Raw genomic sequence first — 17,387 nt, 5'->3', positions numbered from 1 at the left:
TGGTGGGATGAGGTGTGGTGTGGTGGGATGTGTTGGGATGTGATGGGATGGGGTGTGGTGGGATGTGATGTGATGGGATGTGATGGGGTGTGGTGGGATGGGGTGTGGTGGGATGAGGTGTGGTGGGATGAGGTGTGCTGGGATGGGATGTGGTGGGATGGGATGTGGTGGGATGGGGTGTGGTGGGATGAGGTGAGATGGGGTGTGGTGGGATGAGGTGTGCTGGGATGGGATGTGGTGGGATGGGGTGAGATGGGGTGTGGTGGGATGAGGTGTGGTGTGGTGGGATGGGATGTGGTGGGATAGGGTGAGATGGGGTGTGGTGGGATGAGGTGTGGTGTGGTGGGATGGGGTGTGGTGGGATGGGATGGGATGTGATGTGGTGGGATGTGATGTGATGGGGTGTGGTGGGATGGGGTGTGGTGGGATGAGGTGTGGTGGGATGAGGTGTGGTGGGATGAGGTGTGGTGGGATGAGGTGTGGTGGGATGAGGTGTGGTGGGATGAGGTGTGGTGGGATGGGATGTGTTGGGATGGGGTGTGGTGGGATGAGGTGAGATGAGGTGTGGTGGGATGAGGTGTGGTGGGATGAGGTGTGGTGGGATGAGGTGTGTTGGGATGGGGTGTGGTGGGATGGGGTGTGGTGGGATGGGGTGTGGTGGGATGGGGTGTGGTGGGATGGGGTGTGGTGGGATGAGGTGTGGTGGGATGAGGTGAGATGGGGTGTGGTGGGATGAGGTGTGGTGTGGTGGGATGGGGTGTGTTGGGATGTGATGGGATGGGGTGTGGTGGGATGGGATGGGATGTGATGTGGTGGGATGTGATGTGGTGTGGTGGGATGGGGTGTGGTGGGATGGGGTGTGGTGGGATGAGGTGTGGTGGGATGAGGTGTGGTGGGATGAGGTGTGGTGGGATGGGGTGTGGTGGGATGGGGTGTGGTGGGATGGGGTGTGGTGGGATGGGGTGTGGTGGGATGGGGTGTGGTGGGATGGGGTGTGGTGGGATGGGGTGTGGTGGGATGGGATGTGGTGGGATGAGGTGAGATGGGGTGTGGTGGGATGGGATGGGATGTGTTGGGATGGGGTGTGGTGGGATGAGGTGAGATGAGGTGTGGTGGGATGAGGTGTGGTGGGATGAGGTGTGGTGGGATGGGGTGTGTTGGGATGGGGTGTGGTGGGATGGGGTGTGGTGGGATGGGGTGTGGTGGGATGGGGTGTGGTGGGATGGGGTGTGGTGGGATGAGGTGTGCTGGGATGGGATGTGGTGGGATGGGGTGAGATGGGGTGTGGTGGGATGAGGTGTGGTGGGATGGGGTGTGGTGGGATGGGGTGTGTTGGGATGTGATGGGATGGGGTGTGGTGGGATGGGATGGGATGGGATGTGATGTGGTGGGATGGGGTGTGGTGGGATGTGATGTGGTGGGATGGGATGTGGTGGGATGAGGTGAGATGGGGTGTGGTGGGATGAGGTGTGGTGGGATGGGGTGTGGTGGGATGGGGTGTGTTGGGATGTGATGGGATGGGGTGTGGTGGGATGGGATGGGATGGGATGTGATGTGGTGGGATGGGGTGTGATGGGATGTGATGTGGTGGGATGGGGTGTGTTGGGATGGGGTGTGGTGGGATGGGATGTTTTGGGATGGGGTGTGGTGGGATGAGGTGAGATGGGGTGTGGTGGGATGAGGTGGGATCGGGTGTGGTGTGGTGGGATGGGGTGTGGTGGGATGAGGTGGGATGGGGTGTGGTGGGATGGGATGGGATTTGTTGGGATGGGGTGTGGTGGGATGAGGTGGGATGGGGTGTGGTGGGATGAGGTGTGGTTGGATGAGGTGTGGTGGGATGAGGTGTGGTGGGATGAGGTGTGGTGGGATGAGGTGTGATGGGATGAGGTATGGTGGGATGAGGTATGGTGGGATGAGGTATGGTGGGATGAGGTATGTTGGGATGTGTTGGGATGGGGTGTGGTGGGATGGGGTGTGGTGGGATGAGGTGTGGTGGGATGAGGTGTGGTGGGATGGGGTGTGGTGGGATGGGGTGTGGTGGGATGGGGTGTGGTGGGATGGGGTGTGGTGGGATGGGGTGTGGTGGGATGAGGTGTGCTGGGATGGGATGTGGTGGGATGGGGTGAGATGGGGTGTGGTGGGATGAGGTGTGGTGGGATGGGGTGTGGTGGGATGGGGTGTGTTGGGATGTGATGGGATGGGGTGTGGTGGGATGGGATGGGATGGGATGTGATGTGGTGGGATGGGGTGTGGTGGGATGTGATGTGGTGGGATGGGATGTGGTGGGATGAGGTGAGATGGGGTGTGGTGGGATGAGGTGTGGTGGGATGGGGTGTGGTGGGATGGGGTGTGTTGGGATGTGATGGGATGGGGTGTGGTGGGATGGGATGGGATGGGATGTGATGTGGTGGGATGGGGTGTGATGGGATGTGATGTGGTGGGATGGGGTGTATTGGGATGGGGTGTGGTGGGATGGGATGTTTTGGGATGGGGTGTGGTGGGATGAGGTGAGATGGGGTGTGGTGGGATGAGGTGGGATCGGGTGTGGTGTGGTGGGATGGGGTGTGGTGGGATGAGGTGGGATGGGGTGTGGTGGGATGGGATGGGATTTGTTGGGATGGGGTGTGGTGGGATGAGGTGGGATGGGGTGTGGTGGGATGAGGTGTGGTTGGATGAGGTGTGGTGGGATGAGGTGTGGTGGGATGAGGTGTGGTGGGATGAGGTGTGATGGGATGAGGTATGGTGGGATGAGGTATGGTGGGATGAGGTATGGTGGGATGAGGTATGTTGGGATGTGTTGGGATGGGGTGTGGTGGGATGGGGTGTGGTGGGATGAGGTGTGGTGGGATGAGGTGTGGTGGGATGGGGTGTGGTGGGATGAGGTGTGGTGGGATGGGGTGTGTTGGGATGTGATGGGATGGGGTGTGGTGGGATGGGATGGGATGGGATGTGATGTGGTGGGATGGGGTGTGATGGGATGTGATGTGGTGGGATGGGGTGTGTTGGGATGGGGTGTGGTGGGATGGGATGTTTTGGGATGGGGTGTGGTGGGATGAGGTGAGATGGGGTGTGGTGGGATGAGGTGGGATCGGTTGTGGTGTGGTGGGATGGGGTGTGGTGGGATGAGGTGGGATGGGGTGTGGTGGGATGGGATGGGATTTGTTGGGATGGGGTGTGGTGGGATGAGGTGGGATGGGGTGTGGTGGGATGAGGTGTGGTTGGATGAGGTGTGGTGGGATGAGGTGTGGTGGGATGAGGTGTGGTGGGATGAGGTGTGATGGGATGAGGTATGGTGGGATGAGGTATGGTGGGATGAGGTATGTTGGGATGTGTTGGGATGGGGTGTGGTGGGATGGGGTGTGGTGGGATGAGGTGTGGTGGGATGAGGTGTGGTGGGATGAGGTGTGGTGGGATGAGGTGTGGTGGGATGAGGTGTGGTGGGATGTGTTGGGATGGGGTGTGGTGGGATGGGATGTGTTGGGATGGGGTGTGGTGGGATGAGGTGTGGTGGGATGGGGTGTGGTGGGATGAGGTGTGGTGGGATGAGGTGTGGTGGGATGAGGTGTGGTGGGATGGGGTGTGGTGGGATGAGGTGTGGTGGGATGAGGTGTGGTGGGATGAGGTGTGGTGGGATGTGGTGGGATGGGGTGTGGTGTGGTGTGTTGGGATGAGGTGTGTTGGGGTGGGGTGTGTTTGGGTGGGGTGTGGTGGGATGGGGTGTGGTGGGATGGGGTGTGGAGGGATGGGGTGTGGAGGGATGTGTTGGGATGGGGTGTGTTGGGATGGGGTGTGTTGGGATGGGGTGTGTTGGGATGGGGTGTGTTGGGATGGGGTGTGTTGGGATGGGGTGTGTTGGGATGGGGTGTGTTGGGATGGGGTGTGTTGGGATGGGGTGTGTTGGGATGGGGTGTGTTGGGATGGGGTGTGTTGGGATGGGGTGTGGTGGGATGAGGTGTGTTGGGATGTGTTGGGATGGGGTGTGGTGGGATGGGGTGTGGTGGGATGAGGTGTGGTGGGATGGGGTGTGGTGGGATGGGGTGTGGTGGGATGAGGTGTGGTGGGATGGGGTGTGTTGGGATGTGTTGGGATGGGGTGTGGTGGGATGGGATGGGATGGGATGTGATGTGGTGGGATGGGGTGTGATGGGATGTGATGTGGTGGGATGGGGTGTGTTGGGATGGGGTGTGGTGGGATGGGATGTTTTGGGATGGGGTGTGGTGGGATGAGGTGAGATGGGGTGTGGTGGGATGAGGTGGGATCGGGTGTGGTGTGGTGGGATGGGGTGTGGTGGGATGAGGTGGGATGGGGTGTGGTGGGATGGGATGGGATTTGTTGGGATGGGGTGTGGTGGGATGAGGTGGGATGGGGTGTGGTGGGATGAGGTGTGGTTGGATGAGGTGTGGTGGGATGAGGTGTGGTGGGATGAGGTGTGGTGGGATGAGGTGTGATGGGATGAGGTATGGTGGGATGAGGTATGGTGGGATGAGGTATGGTGGGATGAGGTATGTTGGGATGTGTTGGGATGGGGTGTGGTGGGATGGGGTGTGGTGGGATGAGGTGTGGTGGGATGAGGTGTGGTGGGATGGGGTGTGGTGGGATGAGGTGTGGTGGGATGAGGTGTGGTGGGATGTGTTGGGATGGGGTGTGGTGGGATGGGATGTGTTGGGATGGGGTGTGGTGGGATGGGGTGTGGTGGGATGGGGTGTGGTGGGATGAGGTGTGGTGGGATGAGGTGTGGTGGGATGGGGTGTGTTGGGATGAGGTGTGGTGGGATGAGGTGTGGTGGGATGAGGTGTGGTGGGATGAGGTGTGGTGGGATGTGGTGGGATGGGGTGTGGTGTGGTGTGTTGGGATGAGGTGTGTTGGGGTGGGGTGTGTTTGGGTGGGGTGTGGTGGGATGGGGTGTGGAGGGATGGGGTGTGGAGGGATGTGTTGGGATGGGGTGTGTTGGGATGGGGTGTGTTGGGATGGGGTGTGTTGGGATGGGGTGTGTTGGGATGGGGTGTGTTGGGATGGGGTGTGTTGGGATGGGGTGTGTTGGGATGGGGTGTGGTGGGATGAGGTGTGTTGGGATGAGGTGTGGTGGGATGTGTTGGGATGGGGTGTGGTGGGATGGGGTGAGGTGGGATGGGGTGTGATGGGATGGGGTGTGATGGGATGGGGTGTGATGGGATGGGGTGTGGTGGGATGGGGTGTGATGGGATGGGGTGTGGTGGGATGGGGTGTGGTGGGATGGGGTGTGGTGGGATGGGGTGTGTTGGGATGGGGTGTGTTGGGATGGGGTGTGTTGGGATGGGGTGTGTTGGGATGGGGTGTGTTGGGATGAGGTGTGGTGGGATGGGGTGTGGTGTGTTGGGATGAGGTGTGGTGGGATGTGTTGGGATGAGGTGTGGTGGGATGTGTTGGGATGAGGTGTGGTGGGATGTGTTGGGATGGGGTGTGGTGGGATGGGGTGTGGTGTGTTGGGATGAGGTGTGGTGGGATGTGTTGGGATGGGGTGTGGTGGGATGGGGTGTGGTGGGATGGGGTGTGGTGGGATGGGGAGTGAGGCTGTGGGGTGTGATATGTAATGGTGTGTACCTCCTCTTCCTCTAGTCCTGTGGGGTGTGATATGTAATGGTGTGTACCTCCTCTTCCTCTAGTCCTGTAAGGCTCTGGGGTGTGATATGTAATGGTGTGTACCTCCTCTTCCTCTAGTCCTGTGGGGTGTGATATGTAATGGTGTGTACCTCCTCTTCCTCTAGTCCTGTAAGGCTCTGGGGTGTGATATGTAATGGTGTGTACCTCCTCTTCCTCTAGTCCTGTGGGCTGTGATATGTAATGGTGTGTACCACCTCTTCCTCTAGTCCTGTGGGGTGTGATATGTAATGGTGTGTACCTCCTCTTCCTCTAGTCCTGTAAGGCTCTGGGGTGTGATATGTAATGGTGTGTACCACCTCTTCCTCTAGTCCTGTGGGGTGTGATATGTAATGGTGTGTACCTCCTCTTCCTCTAGTCCTGTAAGGCTCTGGGGTGTGATATGTAATGGTGTGTACCTCCTCTTCCTCTAGTCCTGTGAGGCTGTGATATGTAATGGTGTGTACCTCCTCCTCCTCTAGTCCTGTGGGGTGTGATATGTAATGGTGTGTACCTCCTCTTCCTCTAGTCCTGTGAGGCTGTGGGGTGTGATATGTAATGGTGTGTACCTCCTCCTCCTCTAGTCCTGTGGGGTGTGATATGTAATGGTGTGTACCTCCTCTTCCTCTAGTCCTGTGGGGTGTGATATGTAATGGTGTGTACCTCCTCCTCCTCTAGTCCTGTGAGGCTGTGGGGTGTGATATGTAATGGTGTGTACCTCCTCCTCCTCTAGTCCTGTGGGGTGTGATATGTAATGGTGTGTACCTCCTCCTCCTCTCGTCCTGTGAGGCTGTGGGGTGTGATATGTAATGGTGTGTACCTCCTCTCTCTCTAGTCCTGTGGGCTGTGATATGTAATGGTATGGACCTCCTCCTCCTCTAGTCCTGTGGGGTGTGATATGTAATGGTGTGTACCTCCTCTTCCTCTAGTCCTGTGGGCTGTGATATGTAATGGTGTCTACCTCCTCTTCCTCTAGTCCTGTGGGGTGTGATATGTAATGGTGTGTACCTCCTCTTCCTCTAGTCCTGTGAGGCTGTGGGGTGTGATATGTAATGGTGTGTACCTCCTCTTCCTCTCGTCCTGTGGGGTGTGATATGTAATGGTGTGTACCTCCTCTTCCTCTCGTCCTGTGAGGCTGTGGGGTGTGATATGTAATGGTGTGTACCTCCTCTTCCTCTCGTCCTGTGAGGCTGTGAGGCTGTGATATGTAATGGTGTGTACCTCCTCTTCCTCTAGTCCTGTGGGGTGTGATATGTAATGGTGTGTACCTCCTCTTCCTCTAGTCCTGTGAGGCTGTGATATGTAATGGTGTGTACCTCCTCTTCCTCTAGTCCTGTGAGGCTGTGGGGTGTGATATGTAATGGTGTGTACCTCCTCTTCCTCTAGTCCTGTGGGGTGTGATATGTAATGGTGTGTACCTCCTCCTCCTCTAGTCCTGTGGGGTGTGATATGTAATGGTGTGTACCTCCTCTTCCTCTAGTCCTGTGGGGTGTGATATGTAATGGTGTGTACCTCCTCCTCCTCTAGTCCTGTGAGGCTGTGGGGTGTGATATGTAATGGTGTGTACCTCCTCTTCCTCTCGTCCTGTGAGGCTGTGGGGTGTGATATGTAATGGTATGGACCTCCTTCTCCTCTAGTCCTGTGGGGTGTGATATGTAATGGTGTGTACCTCCTCTTCCTCTAGTCCTGTGGGGTGTGATATGTAATGGTATGGACCTCCTTCTCCTCTAGTCCTGTGGGGTGTGATATGTAATGGTGTGCACCTCCTCTTCCTCTAGTCCTGTGGGGTGTGATATGTAATGGTATGGACCTCCTTCTCCTCTAGTCCTGTGGGGTGTGATATGTAATGGTGTGTACCTCCTCTTCCTCTAGTCCTGTGGGGTGTGATATGTAATGGTGTGTACCTCCTCTTCCTCTAGTCCTGTGAGGCTGTGGGGTGTGATATGTAATGGTGTGTACCTCCTCTTCCTCTAGTCCTGTGGGGTGTGATATGTAATGGTGTGTACCTCCTCTTCCTCTAGTCCTGTGAGGCTGTGGGGTGTGATATGTAATGGTGTGTACCTCCTCTTCCTCTAGTCCTGTGGGGTGTGATATGTAATGGTGTGTACCTCCTCCTCCTCTAGTCCTGTGAGGCTGTGAGGCTGTGATATGTAATGGTGTGTACCTCCTCTTCCTCTAGTCCTGTGAGGCTGTGGGGTGTGATATGTGATGGTGTGTACCTCCTCCTCCTCTAGTCCTGTGGGGTGTGATATGTAATGGTGTGTACCTCCTCCTCCTCTAGTCCTGTGGGGTGTGATATGTAATGGTGTGTACCTCCTCTTCCTCTAGTCCTGTGAGGCTGTGGGGTGTGATATGTAATGGTGTGTACCTCCTCCTCCTCTAGTCCTGTGGGGTGTGATATGTAATGGTGTGTACCTCCTCTTCCTCTAGTCCTGTGGGGTGTGATATGTAATGGTGTGTACCTCCTCCTCCTCTAGTCCTGTGAGGCTGTGGGGTGTGATATGTAATGGTGTGTACCTCCTCCTCCTCTAGTCCTGTGGGGTGTGATATGTAATGGTGTGTACCTCCTCCTCCTCTCGTCCTGTGAGGCTGTGGGGTGTGATATGTAATGGTGTGTACCTCCTCTCTCTCTAGTCCTGTGGGCTGTGATATGTAATGGTATGGACCTCCTCCTCCTCTAGTCCTGTGGGGTGTGATATGTAATGGTGTGTACCTCCTCTTCCTCTAGTCCTGTGGGCTGTGATATGTAATGGTGTCTACCTCCTCTTCCTCTAGTCCTGTGGGGTGTGATATGTAATGGTGTGTACCTCCTCTTCCTCTAGTCCTGTGAGGCTGTGGGGTGTGATATGTAATGGTGTGTACCTCCTCTTCCTCTCGTCCTGTGGGGTGTGATATGTAATGGTGTGTACCTCCTCTTCCTCTCGTCCTGTGAGGCTGTGGGGTGTGATATGTAATGGTGTGTACCTCCTCTTCCTCTCGTCCTGTGAGGCTGTGAGGCTGTGATATGTAATGGTGTGTACCTCCTCTTCCTCTAGTCCTGTGGGGTGTGATATGTAATGGTGTGTACCTCCTCTTCCTCTAGTCCTGTGAGGCTGTGATATGTAATGGTGTGTACCTCCTCTTCCTCTAGTCCTGTGAGGCTGTGGGGTGTGATATGTAATGGTGTGTACCTCCTCTTCCTCTAGTCCTGTGGGGTGTGATATGTAATGGTGTGTACCTCCTCCTCCTCTAGTCCTGTGGGGTGTGATATGTAATGGTGTGTACCTCCTCTTCCTCTAGTCCTGTGGGGTGTGATATGTAATGGTGTGTACCTCCTCCTCCTCTAGTCCTGTGAGGCTGTGGGGTGTGATATGTAATGGTGTGTACCTCCTCTTCCTCTCGTCCTGTGAGGCTGTGGGGTGTGATATGTAATGGTATGGACCTCCTTCTCCTCTAGTCCTGTGGGGTGTGATATGTAATGGTGTGTACCTCCTCTTCCTCTAGTCCTGTGGGGTGTGATATGTAATGGTATGGACCTCCTTCTCCTCTAGTCCTGTGGGGTGTGATATGTAATGGTGTGCACCTCCTCTTCCTCTAGTCCTGTGGGGTGTGATATGTAATGGTATGGACCTCCTTCTCCTCTAGTCCTGTGGGGTGTGATATGTAATGGTGTGTACCTCCTCTTCCTCTAGTCCTGTGGGGTGTGATATGTAATGGTGTGTACCTCCTCTTCCTCTAGTCCTGTGAGGCTGTGGGGTGTGATATGTAATGGTGTGTACCTCCTCTTCCTCTAGTCCTGTGGGGTGTGATATGTAATGGTGTGTACCTCCTCTTCCTCTAGTCCTGTGAGGCTGTGGGGTGTGATATGTAATGGTGTGTACCTCCTCTTCCTCTAGTCCTGTGGGGTGTGATATGTAATGGTGTGTACCTCCTCCTCCTCTAGTCCTGTGAGGCTGTGAGGCTGTGATATGTAATGGTGTGTACCTCCTCTTCCTCTAGTCCTGTGAGGCTGTGGGGTGTGATATGTGATGGTGTGTACCTCCTCCTCCTCTAGTCCTGTGGGGTGTGATATGTAATGGTGTGTACCTCCTCTTCCTCTAGTCCTGTGGGGTGTGATATGTAATGGTATGGACCTCCTTCTCCTCTAGTCCTGTGGGGTGTGATATGTAATGGTGTGCACCTCCTCTTCCTCTAGTCCTGTGGGGTGTGATATGTAATGGTATGGACCTCCTTCTCCTCTAGTCCTGTGGGGTGTGATATGTAATGGTGTGTACCTCCTCTTCCTCTAGTCCTGTGGGGTGTGATATGTAATGGTGTGTACCTCCTCTTCCTCTAGTCCTGTGAGGCTGTGGGGTGTGATATGTAATGGTGTGTACCTCCTCTTCCTCTAGTCCTGTGGGGTGTGATATGTAATGGTGTGTACCTCCTCTTCCTCTAGTCCTGTGAGGCTGTGGGGTGTGATATGTAATGGTGTGTACCTCCTCTTCCTCTAGTCCTGTGGGGTGTGATATGTAATGGTGTGTACCTCCTCCTCCTCTAGTCCTGTGAGGCTGTGAGGCTGTGATGTGTAATGGTGTGTACCTCCTCTTTCTCTAGTCCTGTGAGGCTGTGGGGTGTGATATGTAATGGTGTGTACCTCCTCCTCCTCTAGTCCTGTGGGGTGTGATATGTAATGGTGTGTACCTCCTCTTCCTCTAGTCCTGTGGGGTGTGATATGTAATGGTGTGTACCTCCTCCTCCTCTAGTCCTGTGGGGTGTGATATGTAATGGTGTGTACCTCCTCTTCCTCTAGTCCTGTGGGCTGTGAAATGTAATGGTGTGTACCTCCTCTTCCTCTAGTCCTGTGGGGCTGTGGGGTGTGATATGTAATGGTGTGTACCTCCTCTTCCTCTAGTCCTGTGGGGTGTGGGGTGTGATATGTAATGGTGTGTACCTCCTCTTCCTCTAGTCCTGTGGGGTGTGGGGTGTGATATGTAATGGTGTGTACCTCCTCTTCCTCTAGTCCTGTGGGCTGTGAAATGTAATGGTGTGTACCTCCTCTTCCTCTAGTCCTGTGGGGCTGTGGGGTGTGATATGTAATGGTGTGTACCTCCTCTTCCTCTAGTCCTGTGGGGTGTGGGGTGTGATATGTAATGGTGTGTACCTCCTCTTCCTCTAGTCCTGTGGGGTGTGGGGTGTGATATGTAATGGTGTGTACCTCCTCCTCCTCTAGTCCTGTGGGGTGTGATATGTAATGGTGTGTACCTCCTCCTCCTCTAGTCCTGTGGGGTGTGATATGTAATGGTGTCTACCTCCTCTTCCTCTAGTCCTGTGGGGTGTGATATGTAATGGTGTGTACCTCCTCTTCCTCTAGTCCTGTGAGGCTGTGGGGTGTGATATGTAATGGTGTGTACCTCCTCTTCCTCTAGTCCTGTGAGGCTGTGATATGTAATGGTGTGTACCTCCTCTTCCTCTAGTCCTGTGAGGCTGTGATATGTAATGGTGTGTACCTCCTCTTCCTCTAGTCCTGTGAGGCTGTGGGGTGTGATATGTAATGGTGTGTACCTCCTCTTCCTCTAGTCCTGTGGGGTGTGATATGTAATGGTGTGTACCTCCTCTTCCTCTAGTCCTGTGGGGTGTGATATGTAATGGTGTGTACCTCCTCTTCCTCTAGTCCTGTGAGGCTGTGGGGTGTGATATGTAATGGTGTGTACCTCCTCCTCCTCTTGTCCTGTGGGGTGTGATATGTAATGGTGTGTACCTCCTCCTCCTCTAGTCCTGTGAGGCTGTGGGGTGTGATATGTAATGGTGTGTACCTCCTCCTCCTCTTGTCCTGTGGGGTGTGATATGTAATGGTGTGTACCTCCTCCTCCTCTAGTCCTGTGGGGTGTGATATGTAATGGTGTGTACCTCCTCCTCCTCTAGTCCTGTGGGGTGTGATATGTAATGGTGTGTACCTCCTCCTCCTCTCATCCTGTGGGGTGTGATATGTAATGGTGTGTACCTCCTCCTCCTCTAGTCCTGTGGGGTGTGATATGTAATGGTGTGTACCTCCTCTTCCTCTAGTCCTGTGGGGTGTGATATGTAATGGTGTGTACCTCCTCTTCCTCTAGTCCTGTAAGGCTGTGGGGTGTTATATGTAATGGTGTGTACCACCTCTTCCTCTAGTCCTGTGAGGCTGTGAGGCTGTGATATGTAATGGTGTGTACCTCCTCTTCCTCTAGTCCTGTGAGGCTCTGGGGTGTGATATGTAATGGTGTGTACCTCCTCTTCCTCTAGTCCTGTGGGGTGTGATATGTAATGGTGTGTACCTCCTCTTCCTCTAGTCCTGTGAGGCTGTGATATGTAATGGTGTGTACCTCCTCTTCCTCTAGTCCTGTGGGCTGTGATATGTAATGGTGTGTACCTCCTCCTCCTCTAGTCCTGTGAGGCTGTGGGGTGTGATATGTAATGGTGTGTACCTCCTCTTCCTCTAGTCCTGTGGGGTGTGATATGTAATGGTGTGTACCTCCTCTTCCTCTAGTCCTGTGGGGTGTGATATGTAATGGTGTGTACCTCCTCCTCCTCTAGTCCTGTGGGGTGTGATATGTAATGGTGTGTACCTCCTCTTCCTCTAGTCCTGTGAGGCTGTGATATGTAATGGTGTGTACCTCCTCTTCCTCTAGTCCTGTGAGGCTGTGATATGTAATGGTGTGTACCTCCTCCTCCTCTAGTCCTGTGGGGTGTGATATGTAATGGTGTGTACCTCCTCTTCCTCTAGTCCTGTGAGGCTGTGATATGTAATGGTGTGTACCTCCTCTTCCTCTAGTCCTGTGGGCTGTGATATGTAATGGTGTGTACCTCCTCCTCCTCTAGTCCTGTGAGGCTGTGATATGTAATGGTGTGTACCTCCTCTTCCTCTAGTCCTGTGGGGTGTGATATGTAATGGTGTGTACCTCCTCTTCCTCTAGTAGTCCTGTGGGGTGTGATATGTAATGGTGTGTACCTCCTCTTCCTCTAGTCCTGTGAGGCTGTGGGGTGTGATATGTAATGGTGTGTACCTCCTCTTCCTCTAGTCCTGTGAGGCTGTGATATGTAATGGTGTGTACCTCCTCTTCCTCTAGTCCTGTGAGGCTGTGATATGTAATGGTGTGTACCTCCTCCTCCTCTAGTCCTGTGGGGTGTGATATGTAATGGTGTGTACCTCCTCTTCCTCTAGTCCTGTGGGGTGTGATATGTAATGGTGTGTACCTCCTCTTCCTCTAGTCCTGTGAGGCTGTGGGGTGTGATATGTAATGGTGTGTACCTCCTCTTCCTCTAGTCCTGTGAGGCTGTGATATGTAATGGTGTGTACCTCCTCTTCCTCTAGTCCTGTGAGGCTGTGATATGTAATGGTGTGTACCTCCTCCTCCTCTAGTCCTGTGGGGTGTGATATGTAATGGTGTGTACCTCCTCTTCCTCTAGTCCTGTGAGGCTGTGATATGTAATGGTGTGTACCTCCTCTTCCTCTAGTCCTGTGGGCTGTGATATGTAATGGTGTGTACCTCCTCCTCCTCTAGTCCTGTGAGGCTGTGGGGTGTGATATGTAATGGTGTGTACCTCCTCTTCCTCTAGTCCTGTGGGGTGTGATATGTAATGGTGTGTACCTCCTCTTCCTCTAGTCCTGTGGGGTGTGATATGTAATGGTGTGTACCTCCTCTTCCTCTAGTCCTGTGGGGTGTGATATGTAATGGTGTGTACCTCCTCTTCCTCTAGTCCTGTGGGGTGTGATATGTAATGGTGTGTACCTCCTCTTCCTCTAGTCCTGTGAGGCTGTGGGGTGTGATATGTAATGGTGTGTACCTCCTCCTCCTCTTGTCCTGTGGGGTGTGATATGTAATGGTGTGTACCTCCTCCTCCTCTAGTCCTGTGAGGCTGTGGGGTGTGATATGTAATGGTGTGTACCTCCTCCTCCTCTTGTCCTGTGGGGTGTGATATGTAATGGTGTGTACCTCCTCCTCCTCTAGTCCTGTGGGGTGTGATATGTAATGGTGTGTACCTCCTCCTCCTCTAGTCCTGTGGGGTGTGATATGTAATGGTGTGTACCTCCTCCTCCTCTCATCCTGTGGGGTGTGATATGTAATGGTGTGTACCTCCTCTTCCTCTAGTCCTGTGAGGCTGTGGGGTGTGATATGTAATGGTGTGTACCTCCTCTTCCTCTAGTCCTGTGAGGCTGTGATATGTAATGGTGTGTACCTCCTCTTCCTCTAGTCCTGTGAGGCTGTGATATGTAATGGTGTGTACCTCCTCCTCCTCTAGTCCTGTGGGGTGTGATATGTAATGGTGTGTACCTCCTCTTCCTCTAGTCCTGTGAGGCTGTGGTATGTAATGGTGTGTACCTCCTCTTCCTCTAGTCCTGTGAGGCTGTGATATGTAATGGTATGTACCTCCTCTTCCTCTAGTCCTGTGGGGTGTGATATGTAATGGTGTGTACCTCCTCTTCCTCTAGTCCTGTAAGGCTGTGGGGTGTTATATGTAATGGTGTGTACCACCTCTTCCTCTAGTCCTGTGAGGCTGTGAGGCTGTGATATGTAATGGTGTGTACCTCCTCTTCCTCTAGTCCTGTGAGGCTCTGGGGTGTGATATGTAATGGTGTGTACCTCCTCTTCCTCTAGTCCTGTGGGGTGTGATATGTAATGGTGTGTACCTCCTCTTCCTCTAGTCCTGTGAGGCTGTGATATGTAATGGTGTGTACCTCCTCTTCCTCTAGTCCTGTGGGCTGTGATATGTAATGGTGTGTACCTCCTCCTCCTCTAGTCCTGTGAGGCTGTGGGGTGTGATATGTAATGGTGTGTACCTCCTCTTCCTCTAGTCCTGTGGGGTGTGATATGTAATGGTGTGTACCTCCTCTTCCTCTAGTCCTGTGGGGTGTGATATGTAATGGTGTGTACCTCCTCTTCCTCTAGTCCTGTGAGGCTGTGGGGTGTGATATGTAATGGTGTGTACCTCCTCTTCCTCTAGTCCTGTGAGGCTGTGATATGTAATGGTGTGTACCTCCTCTTCCTCTAGTCCTGTGAGGCTGTGATATGTAATGGTGTGTACCTCCTCCTCCTCTAGTCCTGTGGGGTGTGATATGTAATGGTGTGTACCTCCTCTTCCTCTAGTCCTGTGAGGTCCCAGCTGTGGTTCAAACTGATCTGACGACGCTTCCAGTGCTCCAGGAACGTCGCAACTACACACACAGACACACACAGACTTAGACATGATCACAGACACACACAGACATTTAATTTTACCTTTATTTAACCAGTTAAGAACAAATTCTTATTTTCAATGACGGCCTGGGAACAGTGGGCTAACTGCCTGTTCAGGGGCAGAACGACAGATTTCAGCTTGGGGGTTTGAACTCGCAACCTTCCGGTTACTAGTCCAACGCTCTAACCACTAGGCTACCCTGCCGCCGACATGATCACAGACATGTGAATATGGGTCCACCAACTCTAGCAGAGGAAACCTGAGACAGTGGTAGCAGAGCAGCGAGGGGTTACACTCTGATTACACCCCCAGAGGTCCTACTGTGTCTAATAATACGCAGACCTGGCCACCCACAGATGGGCTGGCTGACGGGCTGGCCGACGGGGCGGCTCGCCGGCCGACGGGGAGGCTCGCCGGCCAACGGGGAGGCTCGCCGGCCGACGGGGCGGCTCGCTGTCTGACCGGGCGGGACGGGACGGCTGGCGGGTTGGCTGACAAGCTGGCTGGCTGATGGGCAGGCTGGCTGACAGACAGACAGGCTGGCTGGCTAATGGGATGACTAGCTAGCTGACTGGCTGACATTCAGACTGATGGACAGGAGGGGGCGGTACTATGGGGTCATAAAACATTGGAATGTTAATACATACCCCAGAGGGACATGAACATGGGGGTAGTAAGGGGCAGTAAGGGGTAACAGAAAGTTAATACATACCCCAGAGGGACATAAGGATGGGGGTAGTAAGGGGTAGTAAGGGGTAACAGAACGTTAATACATACCCCAGAGGGACATGAAGATAGCGAAGAAGACGGTGGCAGGGTTGTCGAACAGGTGGGATGCGCGGGCGGTGCCACAGGCAGTGGACAGGTGCCAGTAGTCACACACTCCGTCACACAGAGGACACATAGTGAAGTTCTGCTGCTTATCACACATCTCCAGGCTACACACACACACGCACACACACACAGAGGACCCATAGTAAAGTTCTGCTGCTTATCACACATCTCCAGGCTACACACACACACACACACATTTTTCTTTCGCAACAAAAAAAGGTACATTTTGTATGTGGGGACTCCACTGCAGTTCCCCTGTGCCTCCAATAGGGGTCCAACCCCAACTTGGAATGTTCTAGAGACACCCGGGGCCTCATTTATAACCACTGAGTAAATTGAACACTAAATATCTGCATGCACCATTTCTGTACAGACTGCTAACCCACAAACATATTGATACTTCTAAACTTGGTGCGCGCCAAACATACCCATGCTTCCTGGTATAAATCACACCAGTCTTCAAACTGTGCACGCGAGAACAGGCATTATAATTCTGCCTGACAAACACCCATCAGTCACCTTTTATGGGGACAATAACACCCTTATTTGCTGTACACTGTGGAAGTATTGGACGGTATCTAAAGGAAATAGAGAACTTGATAATGATATCTATGTATTATGTTTCTACAATGGTTCTGATCTCTACACTACCGTTCAAATGTTTGGGGTCACTTAGAAATGTCCTTGTTTTTGAAAGAAAAGCACATTTTTTTGTCCATTAACATCAAATTGATCAGAAATACAGTGTGGACATTGTTAATATAGTAAATTACTATTGTAGCTGGAAACGGCTGATTTTTTATGGAATATCTACATAGGCGTACAGAGAGTACAGACAAAGCAAAATATATGCCTATGTAGATATATGGAATATCTACAGGGACCCATTATCAGCAACCACCACTCCTGTATTCCAATGGCACGTTGTGTTAGCTAATCCAAGTGTATCATTTGAAAAGGCTAATTGATCATTAGAAAACCCTTTTGCAATTATGTTAGCACAGCTGAAAACTGTTGTTCTGATTAAAGAAGCAATAAAACTGGGCTTCTTTGGACTAGTTGAGTATCTGGAGCATCAGCATTTGTGGATTCAATTACAGGCTCAAAATGGTCAGAAACAAAGAACTTTCTTCTGAAACTCGTCAGTCTATTCTTGTTCTGAGAAATTAAAGGCTATTCCATGTGAGAAATTTCCAAGAAACTGAAGATCTTGTACAATGCTGTGTACTACTCCCGTCACAGAACAGCGCAAACTGGCCCTAACCAGAATAGAAAGAGGAGTGGGAGGCCCCGGTGCACAACTGGACAAGAGGACAAGTACATTAGAGTGTCTAGTTTGAGAAACAGATGCCTCAGGTCCTCAACAGGCAGCTTCCTTAAATAGTAAATGCAAAACACCAGTCTCAACGTCAAAAGTGAAGAGGCAACTCCGGAATGCTGGCCTCCTAGGCAGAGTTGCACAGAAAAGAGCCAAATATCAGACTGGCCAATAAAATAAAGATGGGCAAAAGAACACAGGAACGACAGAACCATCAACGGTCTCTCTTTAAATGACTATAGAACCATCAACGGTCTCTCTTTAAAATGACTATAGAACCATCAACGGTCTCTCTTTAAAATGACTATAGAACCATCAACGGTCTCTCTTTAAATGACCATAGGGGCCGCTATAGTCATTTAAAGAGAGGCCCGTTAGCGGCCCCTATGGTCATTTAAAGAGAGACCTTTGATGGGCCTCCGCTAACGGGCCTCTCTTTAAATGACTA

At 52.8% G+C, this 17,387-nt stretch overlaps 1 protein-coding gene across 1 annotated transcript in view; it reads right to left on the bottom strand.

The window, feature by feature from the left end:
• The window catches only part of LOC135535983 (anoctamin-1-like), a 153,389-nt gene that overhangs the window by 76,416 nt on the left and 59,586 nt on the right, over positions 1 to 17,387 (bottom strand). Inside the window, exons 13-14 of the mRNA XM_064962385.1 lie at positions 15,565 to 15,725; positions 14,682 to 14,764 (exon numbers count right to left, since the gene is read on the bottom strand). Of these exons, the coding sequence (XP_064818457.1) occupies positions 14,682 to 14,764; positions 15,565 to 15,725 (244 nt within the window). The remainder of the gene's footprint in view (positions 1 to 14,681; positions 14,765 to 15,564; positions 15,726 to 17,387) is intronic.

Source organism: Oncorhynchus masou, unplaced genomic scaffold (assembly GCF_036934945.1).
Source record: "Oncorhynchus masou masou isolate Uvic2021 unplaced genomic scaffold, UVic_Omas_1.1 unplaced_scaffold_540, whole genome shotgun sequence".
NCBI lineage: Eukaryota > Metazoa > Chordata > Actinopteri > Salmoniformes > Salmonidae > Oncorhynchus > Oncorhynchus masou.
The sequence above is the reverse complement of the archived record's forward strand: the minus strand, read 5'-3'. Positions and strand labels throughout refer to the sequence as shown.